Source organism: Aythya ferina (assembly GCF_964211825.1).
Source record: "Aythya ferina genome assembly, chromosome: 3".
NCBI lineage: Eukaryota > Metazoa > Chordata > Aves > Anseriformes > Anatidae > Aythya > Aythya ferina.
In genome coordinates, this window is record NC_140298.1 from 83,775,949 (window position 1) to 83,796,622 (window position 20,674).

The window sequence follows — 20,674 nt, forward strand, 5'->3', positions numbered from 1 at the left end:
GCCTCTCTTGCCCGAGCTAATTGACCTTGGCATGCTGCTTGTTTCTTTCCTGCTATTTCAGCTGTATAGCTTCTCTTCTGACAGTGATACAGTGACACAAGAAGCCAGGCTTTACCATTGCCTCTTGCCTTTTGACACAGACTGGTATGCAATAAATCCCCTGGGGTGGTCCACAGCAGAACTGCAAGGAGAGCAGTGCTGGACTGCGACCAGTTGATTGAACGGATGTTTGCTCAGAGCAACAGACCTTCATTACTCTGACGTAGTAATGAAAGAAGTTTGTTAATTTGCAATCTAGCTAGTGCTGACTGATAAAGGGATGTGTACAGTAGTCTCAGTCTTATCGCTTTTGCCAGGTTTACACTGGTGTAGCAGCACTGAATTTAGACAAGCAGTTCCTGATTTACTTCAGGGAAAGGGCAGAATCAGGTCTGATTTTGCATCATAATCCATACAAATAACAGGCCTCCCTGGGAAATATCTTATATCTTAGGTATATTTAAGAAAACTTCAATTTATGTATGTATATTTATAGCCTATCTCCATTTTGTGTGAATATTTTGGATCTTCCTGGTACCTTTCATTATAAAATATTTCTAAGCTAAATCCAGGACAGATAAATTATGACTCTGGCTTCTTTTAGTAGGGTAGCCTGCCTAAATCACTGCCACATTCTTCCCATAGTAGTCGTTTAAAATTAATAGCACATGCAGAGGAAAAACTAAACCCTTTGACGTCACTCTTGAAATGAGGAAACATAAACAGAAAAGGCTTCACTCCAGCGAGCTGACAGTGCCGAAGCGGATTGGTCTGCTTTCCCTTGCCTGTGGCAGTTGACAGCACCTCCCAGCCGTGCACGGCCTTCTGCTTGCTAACACAGCCAGTCTGACTGCAGCAAGCTCAGCTCTATCCCAGCCCTTACACTGGCAGAAAAGTGCACTCTCTTTCTGATTCTTTTTGCTTCTTAAGGTGGTTTTATTGGCTGGGTTGGGGGACTTGGGGAGGTTTTCCTTTCCTTTTATTTTTCCTTTTTTTTTTTTTTTTTTTTTTTTTTTTTTTTGCTTGCTGTTGTTACTTACTTGTATTCCTAATCCTGGATGCAGTTACTGGATTCTGCAGTACAAGTCTTCATGAACAAGCTGCACCGCTTAGAGATTTCACGGCATTCAAAGGTCACAGAACTGCCACTATGGTTAAATGTCTTGTTTAATGGTTGAGGTATGTACAGCAAATCTAAAAGAGCCAGCATGATGATTTCTGAAGGGGAACTAAAACTGTGAGGGGGAGAGGGAAATAATACTATTATTTATTGGAAAAGATTTTTACTGATGATTGTTACTACAGCAACAGGATTTTGAATTTCCTCCCTTTTTCTCTTTATTCAAACTAGATGAGAATTTTAACTTATGTTGGTTTAACTGTTTGATGGCAAAAAGAGATTGCAGAGAGAATCTGTTATTGTAGTCCTTTCTGATCCGCTGAGGAAAGTGTGGTTGTTTTCTCTATGTGTTTTCTGACTGCTCTATGGAAGGAGAGGATACCTGTGACTTGGTTGGCTTAGATGAAGGCAGAAGATAGCAGAAACTTATTCATATCCTGAGGGTGCTGTGAGTTCATCTGAGAGTTAGAGCAGAGAGAGAGAAGGAGTTTGAAATAAACAGATCAAGCAGGAAAGAAAGTCAGTCTCATATTTAGGAGTACATGTACCACATCATTTTTTTTCTACATGCTTACGCTGCTTTACTTGGTTTGGATTCTGAAGTTTAAAATTAAGAAGCTTGAGCTTTGACTTATGAGCAGATCCTCAATGTGAGGGAGGGAGCTGCTCAGCTTATATTAACACCAGTTGTCAAATATCTTTTGCTACTTAACCAGAGAAAAGTGGAAATTAATTGGAAGTTGAAGTAATGAAGCCTGACGTCTGTTTAACAGCATATAAGTTCAATTCATATTTGAGCTACTGATCTGCCTTGAATGAGTATTGCAGCAGCACAGTGGACAGTGTGTGCTGCAGGAAGCGAAAGCAACTGCTAGCATAAAACTAACATTGTTTTCAGGAGTGTGATTCTAACATACAAGAGGAGGAGCCACTTGTCAGAGCTCGTGTGTGTGTGTGTGAATGATCTTAAAAACAATTTCAGACAACATAGCCAATGTCCATGATTAATTAGATTAAAATACAAGTTTTCTCAGTGACTAGCAATCTTCGTATTTTCCCAGTTTTTGAAATGAGACAGCTCTCTTTGAGATGTTACTGTAGATATAAACTGTCTACGATGTGAAAATCTTTTAGTTTAACTTTAAAATTTATACCTGATAAAACTATTCATATAACAAAGAACAGAAAATAAGTACATCTACCTCATGCAAGGCACCTCAAAGGGTTACAAAAATTAGGCATACTAGGCTCAAACATGCTAGCTTAAGGACTGCAAAAATATTAGCTCTGAAATGCAGAGGATGTGATATGTGCTGTGAATGGACAATTGCTATTCTGCAGTGCCTAGTGGGAAAACAAGGACTTTGTGTATTGCAAATGCATAACTGCAGCTCCTCCATTTCCTTTGCTGTATCTTCACTGATGGCTGCAGAAACAAAGAAGCTTGTCACAGATAAACTCTTTAGTGCCACATCTGTTTTGAGGTACTTAAAGACAATTTTTTTTCATGTCATCCAACAACCCTAAGTCAAGCTTTGTTAGTTGAGCTATTATTCTGTAATCCCTGTGCCATTCTGTCCTCTGCAGCCCTCCCCAAAGTCTCATGTGAAATGCAAGCTGTTTTTAAAAACTAAAGCTTTGCTTCTCCAGTTCCAAGTTTAGAAAGGTTAATACAGTATTTGTTCAATGATTAATTAGTAAATTTGATCAAAGGAAAGCCTGAATCTAGAGGGACTGTCTTCAGTTCTGCAAGGAACAACCCTATAGCTACATGAAGATATCCAAGTTTCCAAATAACAGTCTGTAAAACATTGATTTACTCTCACTTCCTAGAATTAAATCATTTACCTTTTTGATAAACAACATCTTCTTTTGAGAGAAGCTTAGCTTTTAACCTCTGAAATCTGTATTTTGTAGCAACAACTACTGGTGATACAAATAGTAAATATGCCAACTGGACTGAGGAAATGACACTGTTTTTCTACTTTACTAATGAAAGTTTCTCTGCAGTGCTTTCTCTGAACATTCTCAGTTCAACGTCAAGAGTAAAATACAATTTAAGTTTGGCCTTTCTGTAGCGGATAAGAATCTTAGTATCATTTGGAGTCATATTGTGTCAAAAAGAGTTTGTATTACAAAAGTTTCATGCAATATAAATGGCTGCTATTTCTCAGGTTATTTCTGTAGGGTGGACAAGAATTGTCACCAGTGAAGTTCTAGTGATTCCAGGAGAGTAATGCATATTCTATCGAGTCTAAGTCAGTGTACTGCAGATCACTTTTAAACTGTACAATCTTTAATTCTGTAACCTAGTATATAAATATACAATATAGCAGCAGCTGTTTTCTCCCTTACCTCCCCATTTAAATGCTTTCCCTTCTGAAATCCAGCTCTCAGCTTGCCCTTACCAGACCTCTAGGTAGGTCTTTGAAGCAGACTGGTTTTCCAGTGTCTTCGTTACAATTATCAAGTATAACTGAGACATTCAGTCATACGCAATTCTTCACCCAATGGTTCTTCTACCAATAGTTGAAGCATATTTTAATGAGAAGCCATCTGAAAATTGACATATATATGGTTTTCTTGTAATTTTTCAGTCTCATAGGAAAAAAAAATTCTCTTGTATTTTCCTTTATAAGAGCTGTCTGAAGCAGAAATGTCAGCTACTAACCAAGTCATTGGTAACAAAAGACTAAGGCCTGATGCCTCTTCATTTCATCATATGAAGTGTTTAAAACCTAATCTGTCATTTAATCTCGTAAATATATGGCCAAAAACTCTAGATGCAGTTTGTCTTGCAGAAAAGCAGGTAATTTGGAGCAGCCAGAGAGACTTCCCATGTAAATGAGCATTTTAGCAACTCACTATTGTTCATTTTTTTTCCATTTTAGTGCTTGAAATTTTACAGCTCACCATGTGTTTGTCACAGGGTGAAAGTGAAAGGGACAGCTGGGGTCTTACCAGCTGCCAGAACAAAATTAAGTGTTTTGTAATGAAATGATGGCTCAGTATTCCTCCTCCCACAACCATATTGGGTGGAAGATGGGTCTCTCTGTGTTAGAATTACAGTATTCATTTTTCTTGTTCCTTGGCCAGAAAACAAGCACACCCCTGCAGGAACATCAGTTTTTATACTTTCAGTCAAATCTTGGCTTTACATTCAGTGTGAAAATGGCACTTTCCAGCCATACGCTTCAGGATGTGGAACTGATGTTATTTAGAGTTTATGCCCTGGGGTCACTGGGACACACAGACATGCAGCCTCTGTATCCATAAGCAATTCAATAGTTCTGACGCTTTTTCTTTCTCTGACCAACATGAGGTGTAGCTATCTAGGCAATGATAGCTGTAAAGCCAGGCACCACAAAGGCCCTTATAGGCACTCAGAAAAGTGGGGCTGGTAAACTTATCCTTTGGTTCAGTAAATGAGTGGAAAAGCAAAAAATCTGTCTTCTGATAGTTGCAAGTATTTGACAAGTCTGAAGTCTTAACTTTGTGTAAATACTAAGGAGGTAGGTAGTATTTGTTCTATTTAAGTAAATTTATTTAATTTATTAATGTATCTGAAAGATAATTTAGCAAAAGAATTCTTTTGACATACTGAAAATTGTTTAGAACATTTTAAAATTGTATTTTTACTACCATACCTACTGCAGCAGCATCCCAATAAAATTGCATTAAAAACAGTATTTAATCCTTTGAAATTTTCAGTTCTGTTTTCCTGTAGTAGACTATGTCGGATTCAGAAGGTACACTGCTAGAGTATACAATGCTCAGACCTGGGCTTATTATTATCTGTTTTAAGGCCACCAGTTTTAAAATAGAAAATTAAGAAATCAGAGCCAGATCAGATAGAAGAGAGGGCAGTTCCATAAGCCAAACTTCAACAGCAAATTTCTAAGTGAAAAATTTGGTGCAGGGACAATTCACAAAAAGCAAAGATTAAATGATTTAAGTACTTCTCTTGCACATATTTAATAGTGTGGCATGTGCAGTCCAATGATGCTGTGATTTCAACACACATTTTTCATTTGTTCTGTTCATAGAAAGTGAAAATTCTATAGCTATTATGTAAACAGTGTTGAACTATAGAAATTAAACTAATGAAAGGGCCCAACTGAGTTATTTTCTTATTCCGTTCTTACTCCCAGTGGGAGCTGTGAGTGAGGATGGATGAGAACTGAGTTTAGCTACTTATTTAAGCCACATAGTCTCATGGTGGTATATGATATGCTTCTGCTAGCTTGCTATCCAGCCAAATAAGACATCCAGGTTGCCTGGATGGATAAACATAGCTGATGATCTCTCTCTCTTAGTAGGTGGGGGTTGAGCAGTTAGGATTCTCTCAGTCACATAGAGAGACAAATTTGTTATAGTTTAGGTAAAGAAGACTTGCATGCAGACACAAACAGCAACATTTATTTTTCTTTGGGTATGTTATATTAGAAATAGGAAACAAATATTTAGCAGAAGATAGTTGCAGAGAGATTTTTTTCTGTAGCTGGTAGGTTTATACTAGTTACCCACAAAAATTCCTGGTATGAGAAAACTCACCAACTAATCTCTCACTGCAGCGTGTGTTAATGCCAGCAGTGTAAGGTTTTTAAAAGAACAGCACAGAATCTCCCCTCAAACTAAGTTTAGCTAATTGTCATGGAGGCATAAACACACTTATGGGGCAACTGTTGTCAGGACCTGTATATCATTCTCTATGTGGTCGTTCAGAGCAAAGTTGATGATACTAACCCATCTGGATGTAGCAAAGAGGTTTTGGAAAGGACAAACACTACCTTTCCAAGAATAAAGTGGGAGGTAGGCATGTTTTGACTGAATACACAGCAACTGGTTCAGAGAAATGCACATCTGTAAAAGTGAAATTAAGAAACCTCATGTTTAACTAGAGAACTGAAGGATGATATTGAGCTACCATGTAATTGCTTATGCTGTCTTTGGAAATTAACCATTAGTCCTTCAGAAAGAAAGGGTCTATACACTCACGTTCTTATTCTCTTTCTCTCTCCCATTCCAACCTTTCTCCCATAGCTCAGGTTTTCCAGTGCTTGTGCAGGCTGGCTAAGCTCTGGGGTTTGCCCGTTTTACACTTGCTAATATGGGGTGGCAGAGCTGCCATTAATGTGCAAGTACTTATCCCTTGGAAAGAGGGATGATGATTCCTAGGTGTTTGTTGTGCTTTAGAAAATAACATTTATTGACATGAAATGCCTTAGTACTTTCCCAGGCATTCAGCTGTCAGCCAGAGCATGTAGATGTTTTCCAATTTATGTATTATAAGCCTGGTATAGACTTGAGGGTGCTGCTTAGACAGTCCCAGAGGACAGCATCTGCTTAGTATTTCCGTAGAAGAGCACCACTTTCCACCAGAAACTGAGGGTGTAGCAGTGCTGTGAGCTTCACTATGTATGCAGATGTACACTGAAATATGGGCACATCTGACGTTTGGTTTCACCTTTCACTCAGTTTGCCACTTATGCTTAGCCTTAAGCCTCTGAGAAGGTTAGGTAGAATAAGGACTTCCTGCATATCAGCCTGCTGGGGCAGATGGGGAGAGCTCACACAGACGTCAAGGGAGAGATGAAAGCAGATGCATGACATCTTTGTGAAGGTGGGGTTCTCTGCTTTCCATTAGTCTCCTAGCATACTTCTGGCTTTGTGCTAACTGATAACCATATTGAAACAGGATACTGCCCATTTCTGGTTCAAATGCTAGGATATGACTTGGCTCTGTCTGACTTATTCATAGGCATCTCGGTTTCACACTGCTGAAATATCTGAGTGTCTATTAATAACAATGTTCGAGTGGCATCAGAATGGCCATCATAAATTTAATTAGGCAGTGTATCTCCATTTTAATCAACATGGCCATTAGAAGACTGTAAGACAGCCAGGAAAACAATAATTAGTCCTGATTAAGAAAGGAGAATTTGCACACATCAGCAAAGGATAGGAGGGAGCTTTGCCTTCTTGAGGATTTGGAGCATGGTGAGTTCCTTTCTGCTGTAGTAGATTTGAGGACACAGATACTAAAAAGCCCTCTGTCAGTACATTGAAAAGTACAATTACAAGACTAGATGAAGTGGAAAATAATCCACTGTAGAAAGAGAATTATTAGAGAATATTTTCAAATTCTATTATTCTGATTTTTGAGGGGTTTTTTTGTTTGTTAAAAAAAATCTTTTTTTTTTTTTTTTTTTTTTTTTTTTTGAACAAACTAGATGTCCCAGCTGGAAAGATAAAACTGGAATGTATTTATGTACCAAGCAAATTCCTCAGGTTCACAGTTGCTTTGTTTTTGTAGGACTGCTTTAAAAAGCAGAACCACTGAAAGATAAAAAGAAGATTCAAATTGGATTGGAGTGTGAGAGTGTAAAATGGTATAGTTCCACTGAGATTAATAGGACTCCATCAATTTATATCTCTGAAAGATCAGACCCACTGAGCTTTCAGGTCTTATAAACACTCCTCTTCACTAGCTAGATCAAATTTTAGGCTCATTAGCCTTTATAAGAACCTATTTTATACTACTGCTTTCCACAGCTTCCTCACAGTTGAGGTACTGTCTAGCTGCTTTTGATGGCTCCACAGAAACTGTGATGCATTCTTTCCTTCCATCACCTCCTTTCTCTCCTCTTTTCTCATGAGAAAAAAAAAAAAAAGTTTACCAGATTTTATCTGAAATCACAACCTCACAGCTAATTTTTAGTTTATGTGTTAGCATCTGCAAAAGTGCATATATTTATAATACAGAGGGAACTGATCTTTTTGCATTCAGTCATTCAGTATAGACCATAATGCTTCAATGACACAGCAATGTAAGTAATAATTTATAATGTTGATAAACCACAGGGAAATGGTAATTTTGCCTAGGGACCAAAATACACTGATCTGTATGTATCACAAGGTATTCTTCATGTAGCAAGGCTGTAAACATCCTGTCTCTTTGAACCATGAAACTATAGCTGTTATAATAATATCCACCGCCAAATATATATCTTCTCTGATAGCATGGTAACAAAAAGCAATGCAACGTGAGTATGTTGACTGAAGTTCATGCTATATATCATCATCAAAGCTGAGAGGCTTGGTCAAGCTTTCAAAACCTTCAGTCTACTCTAGTCTTTAATGAAATGGCCAGGTCTAGAAAACTGCTGTGCACTAGAGCTTTTCTGGGAAGTGTTTTCACCTTCTTCTTCAAAAAGAAATAGCCAACAACCTGTGGTTAGTGCTCTTAAGAGGATATGGGAGAAAAATATTCAAGTTCCCTCTCTGCTTGTGCTGACTTCCCCAGGGTGGATGGCCACAACAGTGGCCCTCTGTATTTGTGGGGCCTGGCAGACTCAAACTACACCCCCTTTGCTCCATGCAGAGATGTGGCTTGAAACTGGAGCTTTGCTATTGCAATAGTGGAAAAGAATGAATTCTGTTTCAGACAGGTCTCCACCTGCAGGTCGATAAACTCTGTCCTGAACCAAAAGACCTTTCTAACTGGTGCTTTGTCCAAATGGGCAATTCCTCATTGGCTTTCATTCCAGCAAATTGTTGATTTTTAGAGAAAAGCACAGGTGTATTTTGAGGGAAAAGAAGAAAAAAAAATCTCACCACTACTGAAGAACTCTGACTTTGCCTGTGAGGACTGAGGGGCACGGGGACTTTTAAAACCCAGTTGCTTGACATGGGTTCCTGTTATCAGGAAGAGGTGGTCAAAAACCTTGTTCCAATCTTGTGATCATTTTGAAAATCTGCTTAAATCTTTTTATTTTATTGAGCCTGAATTTAAAGTTCTAAAGGTCACTGAAGCCTCTGATTTCTTCATCTTTCAGCAATCCTTTTTCACTCTTCCTCCAAAAGGCCTAGTGCTACCTTATTTTTTACTTTGAAAGTGAAAAAATTAACAATACTTCATGCTTTATTTATTTAATAACTGAAGAGCTTACTTCTTCATGTTAAGATTTCCTTGTAGCAGTTGCAGCTTTTCATCTGTGGAAGAAACTTGTTTCAAAAAGAGGCTTGCACATGCACCACAGATGTATTCTCCTTCTTCTTGCCCTTCCCCCAAATGTAGCCCTTTAGGATTTCTGTAGCAGAATAAAGGGGTGTGGGCTTCTGTTTTTCTAAACATTTTTATTTTTATTTACTTGCTTTAACACCATAGCAAGCATGATTTTATATCCAATAATGAGAGAAAGGGAGGATTATAATGTTTAAACATGTAGACTGGTCAGAAAACTGCTAGGGGGGGAACCCCATACTCATCTGGACCACCTATTATGCAACAGCAATTCAGTTTCTCTGCATTACAATTTTTAATTTGGTTTAGTTTAAAAATATGTAAGGCATCACTTGGATAATCCTTTTTATTTTTTTTTAATTCTAATCACATTCACTGGTAATGTGAACAAGACAGCTGACTTCTATTGTTTTCTAAGTATTAGTAAAAACTATTTCATATTTCATAAAAGCCAAAAGCAGTTAATGTCAACCTGTGTTTGGCACTATAGCTTTTTATGATAGCTGATGAAAATCAGTTTGCAAATAAACAATCCATTCTCAAAAAAAAAAAAAAAAAGTCTCAGAAGGTCCAGATGTTTAAAATGCAGAAAACAATTAGCAGAGGGGTTTCAGTGCATTGTAGACACCCCATAATTGTCAGCTGTTGACAATAATTTGACAGCTGACCTTTCTCAGCTCTGATTTTAGGAGAATTTCAAAACCGCTGAGCTACTCAATTTCTAGAGACATTTTCTGGCGAATTATATTAAAGCAGAATGTTCTCCCTTTTACTCTCTTATCCTCATTTTCTGCTGAGAACACTTGTCTAAAAATTACCTTTTCATCACACTGATTTATAGGTTTTGGCATGGGAACTAATGCTGTTTCTCCCAGTAGCAGACTGAAAATTAGTCACAATCTGATGTTAACAACTTCTTCATTACCTAAACTGTTTTACACTTTATTAAGTTCAACACAGGCAAATCTAATGCCTTTGAACAAACCATGGACTTCTTGTCCATGTTGGAAATATATGGGACAATAATTAATTTATAAAGTCACTACTGTAAGTAAGCCTCTGGCAAACTGGAATCTGAATTCTGATACCACTGCATTCTGCAGAGAAGTGCCACTTGAGTGCAGCAGAGAGAAAAAATTGTTTTAGCTAATTTACATTAGAAAGTCAAGTATGAATAACCCTGTTGACATAGTAGCTGTAGTGGTTCCTATGGGGAGATAAGATTCAACAAAGTTTACCCTCACATTTGACATACTACAGATTTTTCTGTACCAGCAACAAATAATCTACACTCTAGATAGTGGTGGTTCTGAAGTATAGGGTAGCTGTAGAGTTCAGGAATAGAATTTGAGAAGAGTCCGTCCATCAGATATTTCTACCCAAATCACCAGTGGTGTATTTATTGGCTGGTCACTTAAACTGCCCTCATTTCATTTGTCATGAACATACGCTTATGTTCCTTTGCATCTTTTCCATGAATCTCAAGCAGTCCTTCCACAGTCGCATGGGAATGGAATAGGAACTCATTGGAAAGTCAGTTCAGTCATACCATAGTCTTAGCGAAGGCAGTCATGAAATTCAGTCAACCAAAGCTGTGACATCATGTACAGTATAAGAAATGCTAAGAATTGTTTCATACATGCAATGACATACGCTGTTCTAAAAGATTCTGGTATAAAAGGATCCATTAATGAAAAAAAAAAAATAGTTCAAGGGGGTATTTGTGAACATTTCTGATGAATACAAAGCAAGCAAACAAACAAAAAAAATCTATGGGCTGTTTTTGGTTTTTTTTTGAGAGGCTTTATTATTATTATTTTAAACATAGATGCACACTTTCCCTTCAAATGAAGATTACTTTAAGGACCATATTAAAAATGAAATTGATGCTATTTGCCCTTCATTAGAAGGGGCAGAGTTATCTTCCAATCACCTTCTACTCCATAGAACAACTGGAGGATGCCTGTTGGGGCAAATATTTTACATCCACCACTGTTCAGAAATATAAAACAATTTTCTCTAAGTGATGTGTATTTATTTATTTATTTATTTTGACTTAATGCCATCTTTCCTCTTATGTCTGTCCTTTAGATTACATTCACAGTAGCTTCTTCTAAAAACATGCTTTTTTTTTTTTTTTTCTTTTCCTGCTTTTTTCTTTAGGGAGTAAAAAATCAAAATCCAGCAAAATGGACTTATCTTGTTATTTAGTCATTTCTATATTTAAAGGAAAAAAAAAATATTTCTAACTATTTTTAAAAAATTTAAATATCAAAGGAAATAGACTATTTTGTCTTCTGATTCTGGAATGTTACATTTACACTGTTCCTCTGAGCTCAGCAGATCATTGCAGGAAGTTGATGCACCATCTTAAGGCAGACTTAGGGGCAGGTATAAGGGGCATAACCTATTTCGTAGGTTACCATGAAACATCAGAAACATTTCTAATAGGACAGGATGAAAGAGAGAAAGGCAAGTAGAGGTGATCTCAGAGACTTAAGATCTCAAATAGGAACATGATATCATGTTCAGACTCATACCAAATGAAATGCTAACCTAGGAAAACTTGCATTGAGCTAAGAGATTATTTAAGGCTATTGCTCTATGATGCAAAGCTGTGTGGCATATGAAAATGTTGCACACAACATATTAGTAAGATCAGTAAGATGCAGTTAAGTGAGATATCTCTGCTCCCAAGTAGTAGCACAGAGGCTTAGCAGACTCAAATGTATTAAAGGTTACTTTTTTGAAATGGCTTCCCTATCTGCACATAAGGAACATATATCTTAACCATTTAAGAGTTGGAGATTCAAGCTTCTGTCATACTAGATTTTCTAACTGAGACAGAAATTAGTTTTTGTTTAAATATAACATTTAGATCTTCTATTCTTTGTGTATGAATTTATTTATTTGACTGCAAAACAACCTAACATTTATATAAGCACTTTATTTTGACAATCTATTACAGAAATTTGGTCATTTCTATTACCTTTTTTAAAATTTATAGTAGTACAAAAATTGTAATTGTGAATCATTCACAAGTTATTAAATATAGAGATGAGGGAAAAATAAGAATATCTAACTGAAATTCACAAAATGAAAAACTGTACTAATGAACTATGACTGGATGTTCCCTGTCAAAGGGTCTTGAAAAAATGCATGATACGGAAACCTAGTAGATACAAGCCAAACTGCTTTTTCATATGTGCAAGAAGTCTGCTTAGCTCTGTGGTAATATTCCATGTATGGAAGAGGGTTGTATATGTTACAGAAAGAATGTAGCAAGATTTTTAGGATTTGTATTCAGTTTACATCTGAGTCTGATAACGAGAAAAATCCTGCTCTTCTGTTCTATCAACCCAGCCTTGCTGCTTTTGCTTTCTGTATGTTGCAGGTTATTATTCTGACAACTAATGTCTACTGCATTTTATTTTGAAAAGCCAAAACATCTAACAGTTCAAGATTTTCTGGGGTCTACCCCTTTCTTAATTTCTTCTTAATTTCTTCACCTGGTATCTTGTATTCTGATATAACAGATATATTCTGACATAATGCAGCAATTTTGTAGGCTTCATCATATCTCCCAACATGTTTGTGCACAAACAAATTAGTCCAGCAAAATTATCTTCCTGTCACTAACACATCAGCAAATCAGGCTACACCTCTGTTTAAATTCCTGCTTAATGATCCTGAAGATATCAGTACAAAATTTAAATAAATTTGCCTACAGGCATGTGAAATTATTGGAACCATTGAAAAACGTTCTACAAACTGCAGAAGTTGCTTTGCAGTTGTCACTTAGCTCCTGCTCTAAATACATATATCCCTCAGTCACTGTTGCTGTAGTGTTCCTGTGCTTGTGCTAAATTTTCTGATGGTATCCTTCACTTTCAATGATTGCCTTTTGTGTATTATTGGCACCAAATGATTTACAGCAAGCTGTATTCACAGTGTTGGCAGCCATCCCAGGGAAGCTGGTCTGCTTTGGTGGTATTTGGTACATGGGAATTCCAGAGTAAGGAATAGGCAAAGGTTACCCTATGTTTTACATCGCTGTTAGAAACATCAAACTAGACCACTAGTGTTTGATTACAAACAAAGCATTAAGCCTCTAGGCTTCATGGTCTGATCCTTATTTTCCCTGTACTTATACCTCCATTCATACCAGCCACATTGAAATGTCACCTGTGCATTATTCTTGAAATATCATGCTATGTTACAGGAAATCTTGGAAATCTTGGCTTAAAAAAAAAAAAAAAAAAAAAAAAAAAAAGATTTGTGTATTTCTAACCCTGGACTTTTCTAGTCTTTCCTATTCTGAAATTTTAAGAGACTCATTTTCAGCCTTTCAGCCTTGAAGTTATTCTCACTGTATTTTTTAACAGCAGATCTTGTCATTCTTCATAAACAAAATTATCTTATCAAACAGCCACAAATATACAAAATATATATGTGTGTGTATATATATGTTGCTAAAAAAGGAAGACAACTCATTTTTCACAATTTCATTTTTATGTTGAAGTTCTAATTATATTTCTGTCCACTGCAAGTTTAACCTACAAGCCTGTTTAGCTGTGTCTTCTGGTGGTTGTTTGTGAATCAAGTGTGTTCCCTGATTTGTCTGCCTTTAGACCATTACTTCATGAAAAGTCTCCGTAAATGTGCCTCTGGGTGTATGTAACAAGCCATCAAGCATGCCAAATGTCATTAGTGTATTTTGTTAGCCATTGCTGGCCATCCACAGGAACTGTTCTGCCCATGACACAGTTATAGAAGTCCTTTGATATACTAGGGTATATCATTGTTATTTATTACTAATGTCTACCTAATATTTTTGAGAGATTTTTTTCTCCTGCTGATGAGGAAGATCCTGTAATAGTGAATTAGGATGGCCAGCTGAAGAACATTTTTTGCTGAGTAACCTCAGAGATCAACATCTACTCAAGTGGGGTGGAGAAAGGACTAATTAAATGCCAGGGGAGAATAAGGAAAAATATTGGTGGTGCCATTAGTTCAGACTCTACTTACTAGTCATCTCTGTACAAGCTCAATAGACTTTGATCAGTACCTGACCCTTCCATTTAATACTCAGATACAGAAAATCACAGATCACAATCGTAATTTTAAATGAGAAAAAATTTATGTTCCTCTGATTTCACAACAATGTCTGGAAATTAGGTGTTTGGTTTTTGTTGTTTTTTTGTTGTTGTTTTCTTTTGTTTTTGTTTTGCGTTTTTTTGTTGTTGTTGTTGCTTTTTTTCCCTAAAACATAAGGTTGTCCAAAAATTGTATGAAAATATCTTTAAGAAGTAAATACTTACAGCAAGTAAGTCCAAATAAAGATACTGTAATATAAATATATATACATTTGCATCAATACTAGGATTAGTGAGGCTAGCCTTCCAGACCCACTTAGATTTCTTCTTATTGAATTTTTATGAATTGATTTGTTACTTACAGCAGAAAGATAATTTAGAATGCAAATGGAAATTTTTACATGAATGAACTGATCAGAACTCTTGTAAAACCAGTATCTCTAAACAGAGATTCAATACCACAAGAAATAAATCACTGATCCATAACATCCTTTTCTGTTACGACATTTAGGAAGCCTAAAGTGCTGATTTGCAAGTATGGAGTAAGAAAAGCTTACCAAATCAGACCTATCCATAACATCTTTTTACCTCTGGTCTTATTATATATCATAACCATGTCAAATTAGCATTTCCAATATCCATTCAGGAATGCTGTTCCTGTTAATTCAAACACAAATGTCAGATTGCCACATTCTAGTTATTAGAAGCTTGTTAGAACAACAGTCTGCAGGAGCCATCTATTTCAAAACCACAACTCTTCTCTGTAGCATCTGGGTTCTGCAGAGCATATTTGTCTTGCTTCAATCCCTTCATTATCTTTAAGGTGAGGAAGTTCTTACTGTGAACAAACTATTTTTTAGTATAATGTTTTTCTACATGAAGGATAGACTTGAAAACTAACAGGAAAATGTATAGATTCCAAGTAATTATCATCTGAAGATGATTTTGCTACTGGAAATACATGAGAGGAAAGCTGTAATATATTTGTGATATTTGCAAAAGGTAAGGGTAGTAAATTCACAATTGAAAATATGAGTTTGTGTTCCACAAAATCAGAAATAAATTTTCCATTACCAAAACCAACATGTATGACAAGATCAAGATATGAACAGATATCTCACGTGTTGTATCTCTATGTGAATAAATCAAAATTATCTATTCTCAGAAAACAGATATCTGATCTGATGTTTTTGTCATCTGCTGTGGCTTTTCTTAATGTAATTTCTTTATTGGACAGCTTAATGAAACATAGACAAATATTTGTCAGATAAATTAATTCTACTCCTATATTCATCAGTAAAAATCATACAATAGAAATAATCTAATCAACACTTTAGTAAACCAGCGAACCTCTCTATTGTAACAAACTGTTTTTCTTCTTTTTACACCTATTTTTTTGAAAGCTGATCTCTAAATTGTTTCAGAATATCATAACAAAGTCTGTCTTTCCTTTAAAATACAAAACTAACAACAGATTTGCATGAAATATAAGGGAATATTTCTTAGCATTAACCATTTTATCTTTTTTTACTCCTTATATATTTACTTGCATTATAGTTGTGCCTGAGTGCTTCTCTCTGACATCTCCATGGTGCCAGAGGCTATATAATCAAGGTGCCACACAAAGAAAGACACAATCTTTCAGATGATGAAATCAAACTTTTTCAGAAGCCACATTATTTATCAGTGGTAAAGATGTTAACCTTTATACTCACTTCATAGCAGAAATGTAAGTGAAATGATCTCTTTTTGAGGAATTCATGCTGTAGCTTCATTAGAAGTTGCTCTTTTCAGTGCATACTTGCTGAGTTAGATGATGTTGTGAGCCTGACTTTCAATCAGACTTGATTCAATTTAACAAAAAATTTGTAGGCCTTCTTGCTTCTCAGGTCTTAACAATTTTTACTGAGATCATTAGAGGTTAATAGTTTGTTAAAAATCCATGTTATGAGGCCATATCTAGAGAATTGCATTCAGCTTCCCATTGTAAGAAAGACATGAAGTTTCTGAAGTGCCATTAGTGAAGGGCCACAAGGGTGATTAAGGACTGGGATGATCCATCAGATGGAGAAAGGTTGAGAGAGCTGGGATTGTTCATTTTGGAGAACAGAAGGCTTGGTGGAGATTTTATCAGTGTGTATAAAAAGCTGATGGAAAAGTGCTTGAAAGACAGAGACAGACTATGGACCTGGTGATCTCCAGAGGTTTCTTCCAACCTCAACCATCCTGTGACTGATCAATGGACAAGGCACACAAAACACAGTAGGCTGCCAAGCCCTTCAGACATAATAGGACTGCCAGCACACACCAGCTATAAATGCAAATGGCAATAATATCATTCAGGGAGAGGACAGAAGAAATATCCACCTATTAACAGATTTTCTGTAACAAGGAGGATCAAGCTAACAAATTATTTCAAGAATAGAAATTCACAGAATCAAAGAAACCCAGAATGGTTGAGGTTGGAAGGGATCTCTGGGTGTCATTTGGTCCAACCCCCTGCTCAAGAAGGGACACTCAGGTTGCCCAGGACCATGACCAGGTGGCTTCTGAAGATCTCCAAGAAGGGAGACTCCACAACCTTTCTGGGCAAACTGAGCCAGTGCTCTGTCACCCAGTAGAGAAGTGCTTCCTGATGTCTAGATAGAACCTCTTGTGTTCCAGTTTGTGCTCATTGCCTCTTGTCCATGGGCACCACTGAAAAGAAACTGGCTCTGTCTTCTTTGCACCCTTCCTTCAGGTACTTGTAGACATTGATAGGATCCCTCTGAGCCTCCTTCAGGCTGAACAGATCTAACTCTTTCAGCCTCTCCTCATAGGAGAGGTGCTCCAGTCCTTTCACCATTTTCATGGCCCTCCATTGGAGTCTTTCTAGTATGTCCATGTCTCTCTTGTATTGGGGTGCCAAGAACGAGACACAGTATGCCAGGTGCGGCCTCACCAGTGCTGAGTAGAGAGGAAGGATCACCTCTCTTGACCTGCTGCCTATATTTTGCCTAATGCAGCCAAGAATACTGGCAGCCCTCTTAGCAGATGTCATGGTTTTACTCGGTTGGGCAACTGAATTCCAACACAACTGCTCTCTCTTCCCCTCCTCAAGGAGAAGAGGGGAGAAAATATGATGGAAAAGGGCTCAAGAGTTGAGATAAGGACAGGGAGATCACTCAACAATTTTCATCATGGGTAAAACGGACTCATCATAGGGAGATTAATATATTTTATTACCTATTACTAACAAGCTATAACAATGAGAAACTAAAAGCAAACTATAAACACCTGCCCCCCCCCCCCATCCACCCTCTTCTACAACTTCCCCCCAAGTGCTGCAGGGGAACGGGGAATGGGGGCTTCAGTCAGTCCCTAATGCTTTGTTTCCATCACGGTCACTCTGCCCCTGCTCCACATGGGGTCCCTCCCAAAGAATGCCGTCCTTCCTGAACTGAGCCTGCGGAGACTGTCCACAGGCAGCAGCTCTTCAAGAACAGCTCCAGTGTGGGTCCGTGACATGGGGTCTGTCAGGAGCAAACTGCTCCAGCACGGGTCCCCCACGGGCGGCAGCTCCCCCCAGACCCCTGCTCCTGCGTGGGCTCCTCTCCACGGGCTGCAGCTCCGGCCCGGGGCCTGCTCCTGCGGGGGCTCTCCATGGGCCGCAGCCTCCTCCAGGCCACATCCACCTGCTCCACCGGGGGCTCCTCCACCCATGGGGGGGCTGCAGCGTGGAGATCTGCTCCATGTGGGACCCATGGGCTGCAAGGGGACAGCCTGCTCCACCAGGGGCCTCTCCACAGGCCGCAGGGGAACTGCTGCTGCCTGCCTGGAGCACCTCCTGCCCTCCTGCTGCACTGGCCTTAGAATCATAGAATATCCCAAGATGGAAGGGACCCACAAGGATCATCAAGTCCTGCAGGGCTATTTCCACTCTCCTCTCTCTCAGCTGTTGCTGTGCAGCAGTTTATTTTTTCCTTTCTTAAATCTGCTCTCCCAGAGGTCCAACCACCTTCTCATATTGGCTTGGCTCTGGGCAGCGGGGGGTCCCTTTTGGAGCCAGCTGGAGCTGTCTCTTACCTGACGTGGGGCAGCTTCTGGACTCTTCTCACAGAGGCCACTCCTGCAGCCCCCCTGCTACCAAAACCTTGTCATGTAAACTCAATAGCGCAGCCACGGCCCATTGCTGACTCATGTTTTGTTTAGTGTCCGCCAGTACTCCTAGGTTATTTTGCTGCAGAGCTGCTTTCCAGCTTGCTGGCCCCAGCATGTATTGGTGTTTGGGTCTGTTCCTCGCCAAGTGCAGGACTCTGCATTTCTCCTTGTTGGACTTCATGAGATTCTTGTCAGCCCACCTTTCTAGCTTATCAAGGTCCCTCTGAATAGCAGCATGGCCGTCTGGTGAATCAGCCACTCCCACAAGTTTACCATCATCTGCAAATTTACTAAGGGTGCACTCTACTCCATCATCCAGATGATTAATGAAAATGTTAAACAAGACTGGACCCAGTATTGATCCCTGGGGTACTCCACTCATTCCTGGCCTCCAACTAGACTTTGCACCACTGACCTCTACACTCTGGGCTTGGCTGTTCAGCCAGTTTTGGATCCACCTTGCTGTCTACTCATTCAGCCTCTATTGCAGCAGCTTCTCTATGAGGATCTTGTAGGGGACAGTGTCAAAGGCCTTACTGAAGTCCAGGAAGACAATAATTGACACTAACCCCTCATTCATCAGACTTGTCATCTCACCTTTTGCTCTTTAGCAAAACAATGCAGATAATTTAAAATTTGCTTTCACTTAGCTTCAGAATATTTCCAGGATATTCTGTGATGATTGTTGCTGCTTTTAGTAGTTTGATCAAATTCTATTTCAGTGCATTTTATCTATTAATTCAAATTCAGTAAGGTACCGTTTTGCTAGTGGGTATTCAAGGCTGTCTGTGCTTTGATATTTTTCTGGCACATCCATTAGTATACTATTAGTGTTCAAAAGTGATAGTAAATGTTTCAAATCAAATATATGCTTTCATTCAGTATTTATGCTTCTGAAAATAAACAGAAATTGCATTTCTTATAGTGTTCTAAATATTTTCTACTACAGTTAGTTTGAGGGCTTGATTTTATTTATGTGCATGTATGTGTGTGTGTACATACCCAGACATTGCTACTTGTGTCTCTTTCAAAAGCAGAGAAATCCACAGGGAAGCCCCATTGTAATCTGCACATATTTTACTTTTACAACTTTTAAATTTTTTTTGGAACATCTGATGTCTGTATTTGCTAGGTTTATTCACAAGGGAGAATATTTCTGAGCCCATTGATTAATATCTTGTATTAAAGGGATAAGGCTGTATAAAAGAGGTATAGAGAAGCATCAGCTATATGTTCTGTACTTTAATAGACTACTGTTCCATTTTTTATAACTAATAATGAATCATAACTTATAATTGAGAGATGACATCCCTGACATTTTCTAGAACACTTAACCAATATTATTTGAAATTTAGTACAAGTGAGGAGAAAGGCCTGAATAATTTTCAGTTTAGAAACAACCCTGGAAAACATAGTATATTGTCTCATTCAACATGGGTAGAGAAGAAAGCCTTCTTTTGTGTTACAGCGCTGAGTAAAATTCTACATTTAAAGATGATAAGCAACATGTCATTCTGTGAAACTCATCTGACACAACACATTCCAGGTCCCTTGTTACAGTTATCTTTAATTAATATTTTAATTGAAGTGTATCAAATTAATGTAATGAGTTCAGAAATAAATCTCCTGTGAACAACAACAGAGCCAAAATTTCACAATAACCCATGAGGAACTAGCACAATAATAGGAAACAAAACTCCACAGAATTCATGAAATCTTCTGACATGTACCAATCTGTTCTGTTTGATTAACACAATCACCCATGTGATTATCTTGATCAAGAAAGGTCAAAGGATCTTTCAGCAAGATTATTTTACACTCCGGTAAAGTGGAGATCCACTTCTATTATCACAAGGTGTCTGAGTCAGATTTGTTATATTCACATGCAAAATTTATTTTTCTCCCTAAATATTTTCTCTTTTCTAAGCTCATTCTTTTACTGTGCTTATTTTCATGGATAGGATTCCTTTAATTTGGCTTCAGTGTGAATAGTCAGCCAAGAAACTTCTTAACAATGTAAGAAGTTATCTGGATGCAGCACTACAAACAGGCCTGTGGAAGTGGTCAAAATGTGGTATTCTGTCACTTCTTTGTTGTGGTGGAGTCATTTTTGGTAGTTATATGCTGAAAATATACCTGCACAAAACATCTGAGGGAAATCACACATCTGGATGATGACCTTACTGCTTAACTTCTTAAACTTTATTACAAGATGTAGATTAATTACATGTCAATGTTTGGCCACCTGCTGGC

At 37.9% G+C, this 20,674-nt stretch overlaps 1 protein-coding gene across 2 annotated transcripts in view; it reads left to right on the forward strand.

Annotated features, from left to right (window-relative positions):
- The first annotated feature begins 807 nt into the window (after positions 1-807).
- The window catches only part of PDE7B (phosphodiesterase 7B), a 175,290-nt gene continuing 155,423 nt past the window's right edge, over positions 808-20,674 (forward strand). The window contains exons 1-2 of one of the 2 annotated variants that reach the window (XM_084514234.1): positions 808-969; positions 1,104-1,218. In XM_084514234.1, the coding sequence (XP_084370360.1) occupies positions 1,198-1,218 (21 nt within the window). In that variant the 5' untranslated portion in view covers positions 808-969; positions 1,104-1,197. Of the gene's footprint in view, positions 1,219-20,674 lie in introns of both variants that reach the window. The other variant, XM_084514233.1, reaches the window with a different exon arrangement.